Genomic DNA, 17,096 nt, shown 5'->3' with positions numbered 1-17,096 from the left:
CTGGCTAATTTAATGAATTACATTCATTTTGAACTCTTAAGTGTACATTGCTCATGTTTAAAGTACGATAATTTATACAATTTGTCCTTGGACCAGAAGCTTGAAAGTGACAGGTTCCAAATACAAGAGATTGAACTGAACAGAAGTACTGCCTTTCAAAATCACTTCTTGAAAACGACAACCTATGTATGCAAATCCTCAGCAGCAACAAAGACTATTACTCTTGAAGTGTTGCTGTAATGGGTTCTAAGGCTTGCCTTTAAGTTACTCAATGAACTGATGCATCGCCAAAGCCAAATATTGATTACATAGCTTGAAGTAATAAAACACTGCAGCCTTTGAGTTACAAATGGTACCCAAAGCATGGGTTACTCTTTATAATCCAAGGTTTAATTTTCATAATCTTCGAGGAATTTTTGAATTTTGTATTCAAAAGCAGTTAATATTTGTATACTGCAGCACATCTTATGAGAATTACACTATGGATTTTATGGTATATCTCAGCAGCAAGTTCAGATTCACAGAAAGCTGCAGGATTGAATAAATTTAGACACCTCAGCAAAAAGGGCACTGGACACAATTGAATGCAATATCGTTAATTTTCTATAACCTTGCACATTAAAAATATCTAATCTGGTTTAAAGGTCATTCCTATGGTTGCAAGTTAAAATTAGATGTCACTATAAAATGATCAGATATCAGATTCACAAAACTAGAGATACAGTGAATGACTGAACTGAATATATGATATGCATTTGTGCAGTCTATAACTCTGAAGAATACTCAAAATAGCCTCTATTTTCTTTAAGATAATACTGCTGTACAACATGCTTCCTGACACTCAACAACTTGCATTTACATAATGCCCTTGACGTAGGAAAACCTCACAATGTTCTTTACAGAAATGTAACAGATTAAACGGACACCAACCCAAAATTGACAAACCAGGTGGACCACTAAAAGCCTGGACCAAGAGGCAGGTTTTAAGGAGGGGTAATGTGTTTTAGGGAGGGAATTAGAGCTTAGAGCCTAGGCAGCTTTAGAAAGGGAATTAAGGATTAGGGCCTTGACAGTTGAAGGCATGGTTGTCAATGGTGGGATGAAGGGAGTGGTGGATGTGCAAGAGGCCAGCACTGGAGGGACAGACTTCTTGACGGGTTGTTGGGTGAAGGGTCTTAGAAATAGAGAGATGCAAGACCATGGGAAGATTTGATTAAGTGGATGAGAATTTTAAATTCAAGGCATTGGTGAACCAAAAGCCACATCAGATTAGAAGCGCAGGTGTCATGAGTGTGCAGGACATGTGTAGACAGGATATAGGCAGCATTCCCAAGTCACACAATAAAGGTGAGCTAACATACCACAGGTTATGGTAACAAGACTTTCTTAAGCACATATTGGAAGCATTACTTCATCCCAATACTTTGCTATAGCAAGAAAACTGCCAGTTCACATGCTTGTTCAGAATGAAAGCCTTGCCCCAAAGCATTGAATGTTAAAAGAAAACTTTATTAAATTTTAAAAGACCCTTGCATACTTATAATTAACCCTTTTAAAAGTGAATAGAAATTGAAAAATGTACAAAATCTGTCAAGAAACAAAAATCGGACATTTAGTAGGGACGACGGTAAACATTTGGCAACTCAATCTGAATTAATTTGATCTCTATGAAGCACTCTTCACCCTTCATACTTGCAGTAGCCTTCATTCACGATCATGTAACAAAACAGAATTTATGCTCATACCGGTGCATCAAAAGTACAAAGGTCTTACCTTAACATGGCATCAGAAACAAATGTGTAACATCATTAGTTTAAAAATAAATCAATACTTTCACTAATAGCATCACTGCGCAGTAAATGTTGTGATAAAACAGGCTTGTCCAACATACAGCTCACAGGCCACAATCCAGCCTGCCATGCCTCTCTATTCGGTCCTCAGGCTCACTGTTCACAATGCAGGTAAGCTCAATGAAAATTCTCTAAGGAGCTGTTCCTCCAATCACATGCTCGAATCACATTTCTCTCCCATGTTTGCTGCTGATACTTTGTAGAAAATGTGGAAGAGAAACAGTCTGTGACTGGAGGAGAAGCAAGGAGGTGAGTGGCTTTGGTGCATTCTCTCTCTTTCCTTCCTGCTTAGGTGCTGGCACCCTGAAGGAGCACAGGGGTCAAGATAGCCAAGTGGGCTATGCAGGCCACAAGGAACAACAGTTGCAGCAACAGCACCTGCCCAGCCCCCCTAGTCCAAGGCAGCTGGAATCTCTGAAAATGCGGAATGAAGAAGAGCATCTTGGCACCTTCACAGCCATTGCAAATTTCTCCTTGGCAGTAAAATGTCCAAACCTTGCAGACCCGGGTGGGGAGTGAGCGTGAGAGCCCGTGTGTGTGAGCGGGAGATCCCTTGTGAGTGAGCGAATTTGAGAGCCTGAGAAGGAGAACCCTGAAACTGGGAGTACGCACACACACACATCCCCTCCTCCCTCCCCAAAACCTATCCACAAAGCAGGCCAGGAGAGGAGGAAAACGCAGGCTGAAAGGCAATCCACTTTTGTATGAATTCCGCCAAGGCCAACTCGGGGTGTGTGCCACGAGAGGTGAATGCAAGGTCAGTGTCAGTTAAACCCAACTCCATAGCTCGGCCCCGGTTCACACCCCTTACCTGGTGACCAGGACTTGGGGCCTAGTCTGTCTCTCTCTAACACTGCTTCTTAAGCGAAAAGGCAAGAAATGTTTATTGGTTAGCTCCGGTGCTTGGCACTTTTTACTGGGCATTTTTTATTCATTACTTTTTTAAATTATCAATTTATTGCTTTGACATTGATGTTTTTTGAATTTCATGTTTAATGTTGTGCCAAACCTTATCTTGCCAAAATTTGATCATCAGCCCCCCCGAAGGAGAAAAAAATTGAAATGTGGCCCCTCACGCGAAAAGGTTGGACAACCCTGTGATAAAACATTTAACATTAGGATATTCTATCTTCCCTGTGCAACAGGCTGAACTGGCAGTAAAACTACCATTTGTCTCTGCATAGTCACCGAATTACAGATCCTAGTCCCAGAAATGTAAGCAGACATTTGTGAAGGTGCACAGAAGTTGTGCTATGTATATTATCTTTGTTTTATGTAAAATACTTAATTCTGTTTTTAAACTGTTCCATACCTGCTTTCAGTTTTGTTATAGCAGCTTCAGTTCGCCCCACTGAAATAAATAGAAACATTTTATGGCATATACCATGCCTGAACTTATAATTTCTATGAAATGCTACTTTGTATTTGATTGCAGTTTACTGGATCCGCTATAGAAAACATTAGGCATTGAACCCCAGGTGTTCAAAATGGGATCATTTAAAATTACTTCAATTAAAACAAACTTCCAAAGAACTTTGGATCTAGTACAATGACTTGAATATCAATCTGTTCACTTGATCTCCACAACTGTACGTATGCTATGAAAGTAAACCAAGGCATGATGTTTTTCAAGAAACTTAGACATCACATTTCACATACTTCACTTGTAGAATTATAAAATTGTTTGTTTGCACTACAACACTAAATAAAATCAAACACAAGTTGTTAAAACATCCCATACAACTCTTCCATCCTCCAGAAGCATATCCCTGCCTTAATGCTAGAAAATGTTAGTTTACGAATACACTCTATATTTCTTAAGTCAAAGTTGCTTTATTAAAATTATCCCTGACAATTTGTATTTTTACACTGCATTATTTACATTGATTAATTCAAATTAGTGAACTTTAAAGCAAAGAAGGTAAATGATCAGAATTAGATCATGAACTCAAAACACCTAGATCAAACAGGAGTCTATCACAAATGAAATAGAGGCCAGTTCACTCAAACCTATTTAATCATACCAATGCCACTCAGCCCACCCTTATCTAATATTATTTACCTTTCTATTATGAGGTGGGCAATACAGAAGAGTATCAAGATACAAAAATCCTTGAACTAACCTTTGTTTAAAATAAGAAAGAAGTTCTTCAAATAGGCACTAATATCAAACGGGTTAAAACACTACTGAATTATGTAACCTTGGACCAAAGTAACTGACAAAACAAATTTTCTCTGATCTCTAAATGCAACTGAAAATTTGTTGGGAGGTAAATGTTATTTTGATTACAATTTTTGTAGTAAAGCTATGATAATATTAAATTGCCTGCCATAGTTAGAGTCGCTCACTCTTTGAAAAGTGTATCTTACATCAAGAATCAAATATTGACAGCTCACCTGGTTTGAGCTGGAGGTCAGGAAAATGAATAACTGGGGACACTGCCCCTTGGGCCATTCATAACTTTGTGCTGCAATTTTAATGATCAGGTGATTTTGTTTTAAATCTTAATCCACTGCCATACAAGGCCTTTTTCTGCCATACAACCTTACAGATTTGACCAGCATGGGCTCTACAACGTTTAGCAAAAACAGTTTGGAATAACATTTAATGAAATACTACCTGTTGGATAGTTGTGTTGGAAAAGTTACAGAATAGAACTTTTGCCAATCACCCTGTTAAATGGGCTAAAGTAGGCAAGTGTCACATTGAGGAGATCTGTCTTCACGGACAGTTATCCAGTATTCACCACATGAACTAAGATGAAATAATAGGACTATATTATGTTAGGAAGCACTCCGTTCTATATTAAACCCTCTGTGAAAGTGGTTCTTGAACAATGGTTGAAGCTAGCCCTCTGGCAGCCATCACTTGGGTCATTTAAGACTTATCATCTGCAGTTGTCCTCTGAAATGATGGGCAAATCTTTTTCCTAATCATGTGTTATAGCAACTCTTCACAGATACAACTAACTGTTACCAAGGCCTAAGTAAACACAAATAAGTTTACTACCTGTACATATAAACATATTTTTGCGAAATTTACATATACATGTCAGGCATCATGGCTAGCCAATGTAAAGTCTTGAAAGTAACAGGCACAAAGTTTCTTCCATCTGGAATATAAACACAGCTAAATTCATAAGGAAACCTGAATAATACACTAAACCTCAATCAACCCATAAGAAAAAATACTCATGTTGGCATTTTTAGCAGTTATGGTACCCAACTGAAACACAATCTTCAAATTGAAATAAAGGGCTTTCATCCATTTCCCCACCAAGCATTAAACACTCAATAACCAACATAGCTAAACGACATTTATTTACCAGTCAAAACATTGCATCAATATATACCAAAGAACTGAACAAACCTTGCTTGAAGTCCACACTTGGTGCCATGTGAGCATTTTCCGCAGTTCCGAAAACTGGTCCATGATCTGCAACCTGACTGGGGAGCTGCTGAGATTTGAGGTACAACAGGTGAGGATAATGAGGGTGCGGACACAAAAACTAGCACATGGAACACGCAAACAGAGAGGAAAATAAGCAAAAAGTTTCCATGAAGTTCCATAGTAGGACAATAAATTCAAGAACAAAAAGCAAAACCAAAACAAAGAGATGGAGTAAGCAGGATTGAGAAGGAAAAGAAAACAGGATTAACATTAACAAGGATAGACAACAGACAAAACTCTGCTAAATGCATTCTCATTGTTCCCTCTAAGAGTCTTTTCTGACCTACTGAGGATGACTAGCCAATTACTCGCAAGAACAGAAAGGTTATCATTTTCTCTCCCTTTCATTCAGCTCTTCTAGAAAGTTCCAACAAGACAGCCATTGACGATTTGAGTTTGTTGGTGATTGTGAAGATTTACTATTGAGAAACGTTGCAGCATGATTAATGTAGCAAATTAGAAGATAAATTTAGTAATGTCAGCAAGTGATTTTTAAAAAGGTATAAGCAGTTAACTTAGATGTTAATTACATAGAGTTTAGCTGTCAATAACTTTAATTCTATGGTCATTATACACTGACGTCTGCATCTCTAAATGCCAACACTCATCGCTGCTTAGTTGATTCTGAAAAGATGAAATTGGTTAAATATGATCTAAATTTTACAAATTAGTCAACAGCTAAATAAAATGTTACAGCTTAATTTGAGTTGGTAAATTTAGGGGAGTAAACAAATCAACTATTCAGCTATCATGCTTTTTTCAGTATAAGAAAATAACTGCTTTTTACTGCTGACAGTAGACTGCATTACTGATTTATAAGTTACTAAAAATATACTTGTTAATTTCAGAGTGCTGCTCACAGGCCTCTTATCAATAAAACTGCCAGAAAAATGGCCAACCAGTGGAACAGGCAATAGTGGGGGTTGGGCGGAGAGAATATGGCAGAGAAGGAAAATGGGACTGATTCTATGTGCCAACTTTCATTCGTCACTTCCTCACAATAGAGACCGCAAGACTAAGTCTGTAAAATTAAAAACATGAATTGGGAAGCTCATCACATCCTCAGCCAACTCTTGGGAGATCCGACCAATGCAGCACCACATACCTCTACAACATATCCAATGTACTCATTTTTAATTTATGGTGCAGCTTAGGAGCCTGGAGGCAGAAAGGGAATAGGTGACCACCAGGCAGTCCAAGAGAACTAGGCAGGTAGTGCTCGAGCCCCCTGGGGTCCCACTCATCAATCTATTTTCTGGTTTTGGATCCTCGAAGGAGTTCAGTCAGAGCCATGTTTGTGGTGCCACAGGTGGCTCTTCCACAGGAAGGGTGGAAGAGCAGTAGTGATAAAGGATTCATTAATTAGGGGGACAGACAGGTATTTCTGTGGCCACAGACATGACTCCAGGATGCTATGTTGCCTCCCTGGTGCCAAAGTCAAAGATGTCACGGAGCAGCTGCAGAACATTCTTCTGGGGAAGGGTGATCAACCAGAGGTTGTGGTCCATGTTGGTACCAATGACTTAGATAGGAAAGGGGATGAGGAACTGAAAGCAGATTTCAGGGAGCTAGGAAAAAAAATTAAAAAGCAGGACCTCTGAAGTAGTAATCTCAGGATTACTCCCAGTCTCACGTGCAAGTGAGTATAGAAGTAGGAGAACTAAGTGATTAAGCACGTGGCTGGAAAGCTGGTGTAGGAGAGAGGGCATCAGGTTTCTGAGGCATTGGGACCAGTTCTGGGGGAGGTGATATCTGTTCCAGCCTAGTGGTGTACACCTGAACAGGACAGGGACGAACATGGAGCTTGCAGGGTGATTTTCTAGTGCTGTTCTAAACCAGATAGGCAGGGGGATGGGAACCTGAGGGCAAATTCAGAGCAGGGAATGGGAGTTAGAAAATTAGTGAGTGACTCTGAAAGACAGAAGAAGCACAGGTTAAAAAGTGTACAGCACAGGAATTTGGCAGTGTTAAAAGGTATATATGTAAATATAAGGAGTATCGCAAATATCCTGATGAGCTAAAGGCACAGATAGACACATGGCAGCACGATGTCATTGCTATAACGGAACCTTGGCTTAAAAGGCAAAAATGGCAGCTCAACAGTCCTGGTATAGAGTTTACAGGCAGGATAGAAAGGAGGATAAAAAATGTGGAGGTGTGGCATTATTGGTTAAAAAATTACAGCTGTGAGGAGGGATAACATACTAAATGAACCAGCAAATGAGGCCATATAGGTTGAGCTCAGAAATAAAAAAGGGACAGCCACACCACTAGCAGTGTAATATAGATCCCCAACTAGTGGAAGGGAGTTAGAAGAGCAAATATGTAGGCAAATTTCTGAGTGCAAAAACAATAGGGCAGTAACAGTTGGAGACTTCAACTACCCTAATATCAATTGGGAGAGGAATAGTGCAAGCGGCACAAAATTCTTGAACTGCATTTAAGAGAACTTTTTTAGCCAGCATATAACAAACCCAATGAGAGGGGCGCAATTCTAGATTTAGTCTTAGGAAATGAAGGTGGGCAAGTGGATGAAGTAGCAGTGAGGGACATTTTTGGAGATAGTGACCATAATACAGTTAGGTTTAGCATCATTATGGAAAAGGACAAAGATAAAACAGAAGTTAAAGTTCTAAATTGTGGTAAGACAAATTTTACAAAGTTCAGAGGTGAAATGGCGAAAGTGGGCTGGATACAGATACTGGAAGGGAAAACAGAGTCAAATCAGTGGGAGGCATTCAAAAGTGAGATTCTACAGGCACAATGTAGACATGTCCCTACAAAAAAAGGGTGGTACTGCTGAATCTGGAGCCCCCTGGTTATCTAGAAGCATGCAGGGCAAGATAAAACAGAAAAGAAAGCTTATGACAGTCACAAAAAGCTTAATACTGCAGAAAGCCTAGAGGAGTATAAAAAGTACAGGGGTGAAGTAAAAAAGGAAATTGGGAAAGCAAAGAAATTGTACGAAAAAATGTTGGCAGGTAAAATCAAAGAAAACCCAAAAGGTGTGCTAGCACATTAAGAGCAAGAGAATAACTAAGGAAAGGGTAGGGCCTATCAGAGATGTAAATGGTAGCTTATGTGTTGATGCTGAAGATGTGAGCTTGGTTCTCAATGAGTACTTTGTCTCTGTCTTCACTGAAAGGGGTGATGCAGACATTCTAGTTAAAGAGGAGTATGAAATATTAGATACAACAAGCCTAATGAGAGAGGAAGTACTGGAGGGACTGACACCCGTGAAGGTAGATAAATCGCTAGGATTATATCCCAGGCCAATAAAGGAAGCCAGGGAGGAAATATCAGAGGAAATATCAGATCTCCTGAGGATTATTTTCCAATCCCCACTCAAAACAGGTGAGGTACAGAGGATTGGAAGTCTGCAAATGTTGTACCAATATTTAAAAAGGGTGTGAGCGATAGGCCAGAAAATTATAGGACTGTCAGTCTGACTTCAGTGGTGGGAAAATTATTGGGAGCCAATTCTGAGACACAGAATAAACTGTCACTTAGAAAAGTACAGATTGATTAGTCAGCATGGTTTTGTTGGAGGAAGATCGTATCTGTAAGGAAGATATATTTTTATTTTTGTTGGACTGTTATAAAGAACATATCTTTTTATTTTCTGTTGGACTGTGGATTAGAATTACAATGGCTGCAGTTTAAAGGGCATGTCCACTGGAACAGGATAAGAGATATATACAATGTCGCAATCCTGGAAAAGAGTGTGACATGAAAGACAGGGTGGTGCCAGAAAGGAGTCCTGGGCCAAGGGAGCTGCCTGACAACAGCATTTTAATTGGCTCCTAACCAGGGTTTTGTGTGGTAGCAACGCAGCAGAAAGCTCCTGGCCTGCAAAGAGAAAACATCTAAAATTGAATTTCCTCATATCTCTATAACCTGCTCTCTCTCTGAAGAAACCCCTGTAAAAAGGAAAAGGAGAAAACCACTGTTAGGGACATTGAAAAGCAAGTTCTCAACCAGTGAACTAAATACTGAAAGTGCTGGAAGACCACCTCGTGTCATCAACAAGAACTAAAAGGAATTTGGAAGACAGCAATAAAAAGTAACTCATCGAATCCTGTACTCTGCATTGGCGCTGTAGAACTGTTTTATCCCACCCTTAAAATCCATGTTTTGTGTGTCTTATGTGTCTTGTGTATGTGTGTGTATAGGGATTAAGAAGGAGTAGAGTTTAAGTTATTGAGTTAGAAACGAGCAGTTCATATTTCTTTCTTTTGTCACTGGTTAACGACAGTTTGTTCAATAAACAGTTATTCACTTATCAAGTTTACAAACCTAGTGCTCGTAATCTGTTAACCTAAATTAAACAGTTAGATAGAATTGGGGCAATCTGGTGGTTTGGTCAAACTTTTCACATTTGTCTTGGCTCAGGGAACAGTGGGGCTTATATTACAGCGCACTATCCCCAGTGAATCATGACATATCTTACTAACTTAACAGAATTTTTGAGGAAGTAACAACGAGGACTGATGAGGCTAGTGCAGTGGATATTGTCTACATGGATTTTAGTAAGGCATTTGACAAGGCTCCACAAGGCAGACTGGTTGATGGATGTTTTTACGAATGGAATGCAGTTTCCAGTGGTGTTCCACAGGGCTCAGTGTTGGGGCCCTTGCTGTTTGTTGTATATATTAATGATTTCAACTTAAATGTAGGAGGCATGAAATTTGAGGATGATACAAAAATTGGCCACATATTTCATAGTGAAGAGGATAGCTTTTGTCTCCAGAATTATACCAATGGTTTGGTTGGGTAGGCAGAACAGTGGCAAATGGAATTCAATCCAGAAAAGAGTGGGGTAATGCATTTGGGGCAAACAAAGCAAGGGAATACTCAATAAACAGGAGGATATTGAGGGGGGTTGAGGAAGTAAGAGACCTTGTAGTGTATGTCCACAGGTCCCTGAAGGTGACAGGACAGGTGGACGAGGCGGTAAAGAAAGCATATGGAATAATTCCCTTTATTGGGCAAGGTATTGAATACAAAAGCAGGGATGTAATACTGGAACTGTATAAAACGCTGGTTAGGCCACAGCTGAAGTTGTGTACACAGTTCTGGTCACCACATTACAGAAAAGGCATAATTGCTTTGGAGAGTGTACAGAGCAGATTTATAAGAATGTTGTCAGAGCTTGTCAATTGCAGCTATGAGGAAAGATTGGATGGGCTAGGGTTGTTTTCCTTAGAACAGAGGGGACTAAGGGGTGACCTAAGTGAGGTATACAAAATTATGAGGGGCCGAGATAGGGTAGACAGTAAGGACCCATTTCTCCTAACTGAGGGGTCAATTACTAGGGGGCATAGGTTTAAGATGATTAATAGAAGGATTAGAGGGGACATGAGAAGAAGCTTTTTCACTTGGGCATGCTGGGCATCTTGAATTCAGTGCCTGAATTGGTGTTTGAAGCCGAAATGCTCAACTCATTTAAAAGGTACTTGGATCTGCACCTGAAGTGCTGTAACCTGCAAGGCTATAGACCAGGTGCTATAAAATGGGATTAAATGAGGGGCTAGTTTCTTTTTAAGCTGCCGCAGACACGATGGGCTGAATAGCCTCCTTCTGCACTCTAACTTTTCTATGGTGGTTGTAGTTGTACATTCCCACCTTAGTTGCACAATCTTTTCAGTTGTCAAAGATGGGCCATGAGTTCAACTCTATTTGAGGCATGAATGAAATAAACTATTTTTAAAGTATTCTATAGCAGGAAGGACAAACTTGTATCTAAAGCTAAGTATAATTATTATATTAAACAGGTAATGTGAACAGAAACAAGTGGTAAGGAAAGGAGCACTGAGAAGCAAATGTGTTGATTTAAAATTTCAGGGAACTTTGAGGCCTACCTGATTACTTTAGGACCAGAGGTCCAAACTTACAACAACCAGGCCAAAATTTGAAAAGCTTCAAATCACATGGCTGTTCTTTCGTTAAGTCGCTTTAGTTCTTTGAGAGAGTGCTGGATGAAGCATTTCATTCCAACAAAGAATGACTGAAAACCAGTTCTATCCTGCAAATGATGCAGCACCATCTCAAACCCAACAAAATAGCATTGATGACTGGCACAAAAATTTGGAGGCAAGTGGACAAGCTAATGCAGATTTTAAAAAAATATAGATAAGACAACTACATCAAGCAACTGAAATAATCATTATTCCAGCATCAAACTAAATATTGAATGCCTTTGTGAAAACGCTTCAAATACTTTGTTAAAAGCTGATAAAAATCAGATCCTGGCACTAAAACTCATCTGTTTAAAGTTATTTATGCGAAAAGCTCTTGTTTTTTTTAATGTTTCATTTGTAATTTTTAACTTAGAGGGAACATGATACATCATACACATTAGAAGACAGACAGGTATTTAAAGTTTAGTACAACATGAAACACAGACAATACTTTAAACAAGAGCAAGCATACATTTCACACGGTTCTACTCCAGCAAATCTCGATTTTGCTTTAAATCACAACAATGCTTTGAGCAGTAGTTACAATGTAAAATATCAAACTGGTGATTCTATTTCATTCATAACAAAAGTGAGCACGTGAATTGCGCTTACATTGTGGACTTGTATCTTTTTCCTTAATTCCACTCTACTGCACCAGAAAATGAAGAAACCAGTGACCATATGACTTTACTAACCACATGACCACCATGAGCCACATTAATACTCGAGCTGGTGGTCAAGCTCCCCTACAGATCTAGGTTTGCTAATACGCACTTGAGTGAGCAAACCAGAACAAAACAAAAATGGTTCATGAAATTAGATGGAAATGAACTTCAAAATTCAAAATCAAATTTAAATGCATAGGCACTCAGGTACTTTTGAAATTCTGAATGTGCAGATGTGAAATTAGTGGTTCTACTCGAAGTAAATCCGTGGATAAATTTATAAAGATTGCAAAATGAGGGAATAAAATCGTCATATTTTCTTTGATTTTACAAACATAGGGTTTCAAATAGCATACACCAGATACAATTTTTAAATTATTTGTATTTCTCATCATTTCATACACATTAACCCAATGTGAAATAAAAAGTCTTAGAATTCTTTCACTGGATGTGCACCATGCCAAATCATTTGACCTAATTATGGTCACATATAAAACTTTTTAAGACTTGTATGTGTCGACAAAACCATTTCTATGTGCTTAAGTTTTCTCCAAAAAATCTGCAATAAACTGGGAATTGCTGCACATTGGTGTAGCAACTGGATCACTTAATTTTAATAATCTATTAAATAGATAAAAAAATTCAGAAAATGCATTAAAAACACACCTGAAACAATCACCTTACAGAGAAAAATAGTCATGTAGTTAATAATGACAGTCTCAGCCCTCATGCTGTAATAAAGAGAACTCCTTTGCACTTGTATTTTTTTCCCAATGTTAATGTTATTGCTTTATCTAGATACACCATAATGGTCTTTTCCACTCCAGCATATTTCTTTCTTCAACATACTGATAGTAATGCACTAAGGGTTATTGTCCCTAAACAATGTTTACTCTAAAACTAAAAGTGGAAACTCAATTGTTTATTTTTTATAAGCAATTACAGGATGTAACATCACTGGCAGAGCCAGCATTTAATGCCTAGCATTAATTGCCCTTGAGAAGGTGATGGCTTCTTGACAACTGAATGGGTTGCTTGGTCATTTCAGAGGCAGTTAACAGTTAAGGCTGTTGCTATGGGTCTGGAGTCACATAAAGGTCAGGCCAGGTAAGGACCAACGCAAACTGGAGGAACAACACCTCATCTTCCGACTAGGGACTTTACAGCCTTCCGGACTGAATATTGAATTCAACAACTTTAGGTCGTGAGCTCCCTCCCCCATCCCCACCCCCTTTCTGTTTCCCCCTTCCTTTTTTTTTTCCAATAAATTATGAAGATTTTCCTTTTCCCACCTATTTCCATTATATATAAAAAAAACCCCACTAGAGCTATACCTTGAGTGCCCTACCATCCATTCTTAATTAGCACATTCGTTTAGATAATATCACCAACTTTAACTTTACATCTTTTGATGATCTGCTTCTATCACTGCTTGTTTGTCCCTACAACCACACCAGCCCCCCCACCCCCCCCACCTCTCTGTCTCTCTATCTCTCCGCCCCCCACACACACACCTTAAACCAGCTTATATTTCAGCTCTTTCCTGGACTCGAACTCAAGTTCTGTCGAAGGGTCATGAGGACTCGAAACGTCAACTCTTTTCTTCTCCGCCGATGCTGCCAGACCTGCTGAGTTTTTCCAGGTAATTTTGTTTTTGTTTTGGATTTCCAGCATCCGCAGTTTTTTTGTTTTTAAGGACAACAGATTTCCTTTCCTAAAGGGCATCAGTGGACTTTTATGACAATCCAGTAGTTTTGTGGTCATCGTTACCAAGACTAGCTTTTTATTCCAGATTTATTTAATCAGCCAAATCTAAAATGCCCTGTTGTTGTGGTGGAACTTGAACTCACGCTGCCTGATCATTGATCCGGGTCTCTGAATTACTTGTCCAATTGTATAACCATTATGCTATCATCCCCAGTTAAAAACCATTGCGCACAATCGCTGAAAACAGTTGTGCTCCCATTACCTGTGTTAGATTATGTGAAAGAATTTTCCTTTGTTTGGACTAATGGTTTGGCAACATTGTTTCTGTCAGCAAGATCAGCTGCGCCTCAGCATTTGCTCCACCAGCCGATCTGGCAGCTCATGACTGTAGCCATCAGTCTGCTCTCAGACTCTAGAAAACCAGCCAAAAAGATTAAAGACTGTATTTGCTCACCTTCAGTGAATCTGTCGGCACCATACCTGAGCAGTATGGGATTGTGTTGGCTTAGATGCTCATCACTAAAGCTTTGATTGGTGCTTTGGCTGACTGTCCTAGATTTATTGCAGAAGTAACGAGCATGAGGGAACCGAGGTTTCATTTGACGGATTAAGTGTTGCAGCACCAACAGCTGCTTTGGCCACAAAAAAAAGAGGTAGGGCTGGCAGGGAGAATTGCAGTATTGTTGTTAGGGAGGACAGTGTATTTATAAGCACCTTTAATACAGTAAAATATCTGCTGGTGCTTTACCAATAACCCCTGTGCTCATGTGTTATCTACCAAAATTTGACAGCACCATGTACGGAGATATTAGGCAGATGACAAAAAAGTAGGTTTTAAGGAGCATCTTAAAGGAGAAAAGAGGTGTAGGGAGAAATTCCAAAATTTAGAGCCTAGAGGACTGAAGGCTAATAGCCAACAGCAGATTAAAATTGGGAATGTTCAAGGGGCCAGAATTAGAGCAGCACAGATATCTAAGGGTTTTAAGGCTAAAGGGGATTAGAGAAAGAGAGAAGGGTGAGGGCCATGGAGGGATTTGAACATGAGGATGAGAATTTAAAAAGGCACTGCTTAACTTGAAGCCATTGTAGACCAGTCAGCACAGAGGAAATAAGCGAATGGGGCTTAGTAAAATTAAGACAGGGCAGCAGGGTTCTGGATGATCTCAAGTTTACAGAGATAAAATGGGAGGGCGGCCAGGGGTGCCTTGGAATAGTCAAGTTTTGAGTAATAAAGGCATGGATAAGAGAGGCGGGCGGGGGAAGCAGCTCAATCAAAGGTCAACAAAAATAACACTACCATTTGGAGACTCATCCATTATGGGAGGTCATTTAGATTCAGCCTCCATAATTAACTCCCAGCTAGGATGCAACTGCCATATGCTTATATATTACAAAGGCTGCATATGATCAGAAGATAGGATGGAGTGAAGATGACCGTTTAGCGCGTTTGATTTCATCTTTCCAGAACACTAATCTTTCCACTGTCTCATTGCAGCACCTAACTCTTTCTGAAATGCAACCAGTATCTTGACCAACCACTCTTTCCTGCCAACTTGCCCCAATTGTTAATCACCTTTTGAAAGAAGCACTTTAACCTTTGTCCTAAATTTGCCCTGCATAGACCTGAGCCAGACAAAATATTGTTTGCAGTTTCCTTTTCCTAAGTCATCTTGTACATCTTGGTAAAGGTCCCCTCTGATACATGTTAGAATTAACCTAAAATGGAATAAAATTACAATTCTGTACAACTGTCAACTTTTAACTAACAGCTAGTTTGTACTGAATGTTGTTAAGTTCAGTTAAAGTAGTCAAATATTTTCTAAGTACCTGAGGTGGAGTGGGTGTGGAGCTTGGCCTCACTACAGGTGGCGTAGGGTTTCTGCTTCCACCTCCTCCTGACAATATTTCTTCAGTGATGTCCTTGCCTCCCTGGTTTGGATCACGGATTCTAATCTGCAGAAGAGAAATCAACTCAGTATTAAATTGTTGCAGCCTGATCATCATTTGCAACACTATGTTTTTAACATTTTGACTTTCTAAATGACACTGAAATGTTTCTTAAGATCTAGAAAATGTAATTTCTCCAGCTTTAGTGGCAAGAAAGTACCCCAAAGAGCTTTCTTCTTAAAAAATATTTTGCAAGCTGTTTTTTTAAAAATTAAGTGCAGAACTTAAATGTCTTCCAATGTTAATAGCTTGAGGCACTTGGGAATATACCATTAAAAACAGTTTCAACATTATGGGCGTGACTTAAACTGGCTATACAAATAATAAGCCACACTATAAAACAATTAGAAACATAAATTAATTGCTGCAGTACAAAGGACCTGAAACATTACTGGATTAGCTTTCTCCAATGGAGATTGAGAACAGTATGAGCTAAATGCTATGTATTATCTCATTAGATAGAGATTAGCCAAATTAGTTCTGCTATTGATATAAAAACAGTGTATGTAAAGTTGAAGCAAGCGAAGATTGAAGATGCCCAACCACTCCTGGCATGTCTGTCTTCAACTGGCCTTTGTCTTAGGTTTCCAAACAGGTAACAATGTGTTAATTAAGTTAGGAAGATTTTGTGAGCATGAGGAAGAAAAAAGAACAGGAATGAGTATACACAAGAGACAATGAACTACAAAGGCACTTTAAACGGGGTTGTTCAAAACCAAAAGCAAGTGGTGGTGGATGCTCCAGGCTTGGTAAGGAGAGTTTTACCAGAGTCAGGAGCATTGCATGCTTTTAAGAGATCAGGCTATTGCTGCTGTAATTGTACATCAGCATGTTTTCTGCATGCATCCTACTTGTTTTAAGTTCTGGCAATAAATTTAGTTAGTTAATCTGGAATCTAATCCTAGCTCTAATGCATTGTGTTAAAATGTTGCCCTCTGGAATTGTTTGAAGATAAATAAAATGCAGCTAGCACTGGTGATCTGGGATTCAGAGTTCTAAAGAATATGAACACTTTGCAGTGGTAGGAAACTGCAGATTTGCAGCTTCTGGTTCACCAAGCATGTACAGTCCATTCATGTAAAACGTGTTGAGAGGTTTGCAAGAGCGAACAACTGAACACTTACCACAAAATTACATCAGGCTGGCATCAGCAAATTTTACTGGCCCTTACCCTGACAAAATTGTCACCACCAAAAGAGTTCTCTCAATTTGAATGCCAATTTTCAAATGATTTAAAACCTGCAGAGTAAAATTCATAATCATGGAATTCCCCTTCTGCACTGCCTTTATGAGAAGTGAAAACTCTTCCACTGTATTGGAACCACATCCCAACTCCCGAGACCCCTTCCTCAGTGGTATTCACATCAACTTTCAACAACAGGACAGAAATAACATTGATGTATGTTATGACCACAGCCAATGTTAATTGCTGCGCAAACTTGGCTTATGGGCCATAAACTTTATTTTTGTATTCTGAAAACGAGAAGACGATGTAATGATCCCAGCAGCAAGAAGT

General features: G+C 39.2%; 1 protein-coding gene across 16 annotated transcripts in view; it reads right to left on the bottom strand.

Moving 5' to 3' along the window:
• Positions 1-17,096, bottom strand: part of LOC121288721 (eukaryotic translation initiation factor 4 gamma 3-like) — a 331,740-nt gene that overhangs the window by 130,801 nt on the left and 183,843 nt on the right. For 15 of the 16 annotated variants that reach the window (XM_041207482.1, XM_041207477.1, XM_041207481.1 and 12 more), the window contains 3 exons: positions 15,461-15,586; positions 5,221-5,308; positions 3,163-3,201 (listed from right to left, as the gene is read on the bottom strand). In XM_041207482.1, coding sequence (XP_041063416.1) covers positions 3,163-3,201; positions 5,221-5,308; positions 15,461-15,586 — 253 coding nt within the window. The remainder of the gene's footprint in view (positions 1-3,162; positions 3,202-5,220; positions 5,309-15,460; positions 15,587-17,096) is intronic. The other variant, XM_041207478.1, reaches the window with a different exon arrangement.

Source organism: Carcharodon carcharias, chromosome 15 (assembly GCF_017639515.1).
Source record: "Carcharodon carcharias isolate sCarCar2 chromosome 15, sCarCar2.pri, whole genome shotgun sequence".
Lineage (NCBI taxonomy): Eukaryota > Metazoa > Chordata > Chondrichthyes > Lamniformes > Lamnidae > Carcharodon > Carcharodon carcharias.
Note: the sequence above shows the minus strand (reverse complement) of the source record. Positions and strands in the feature narration are given on the sequence as shown.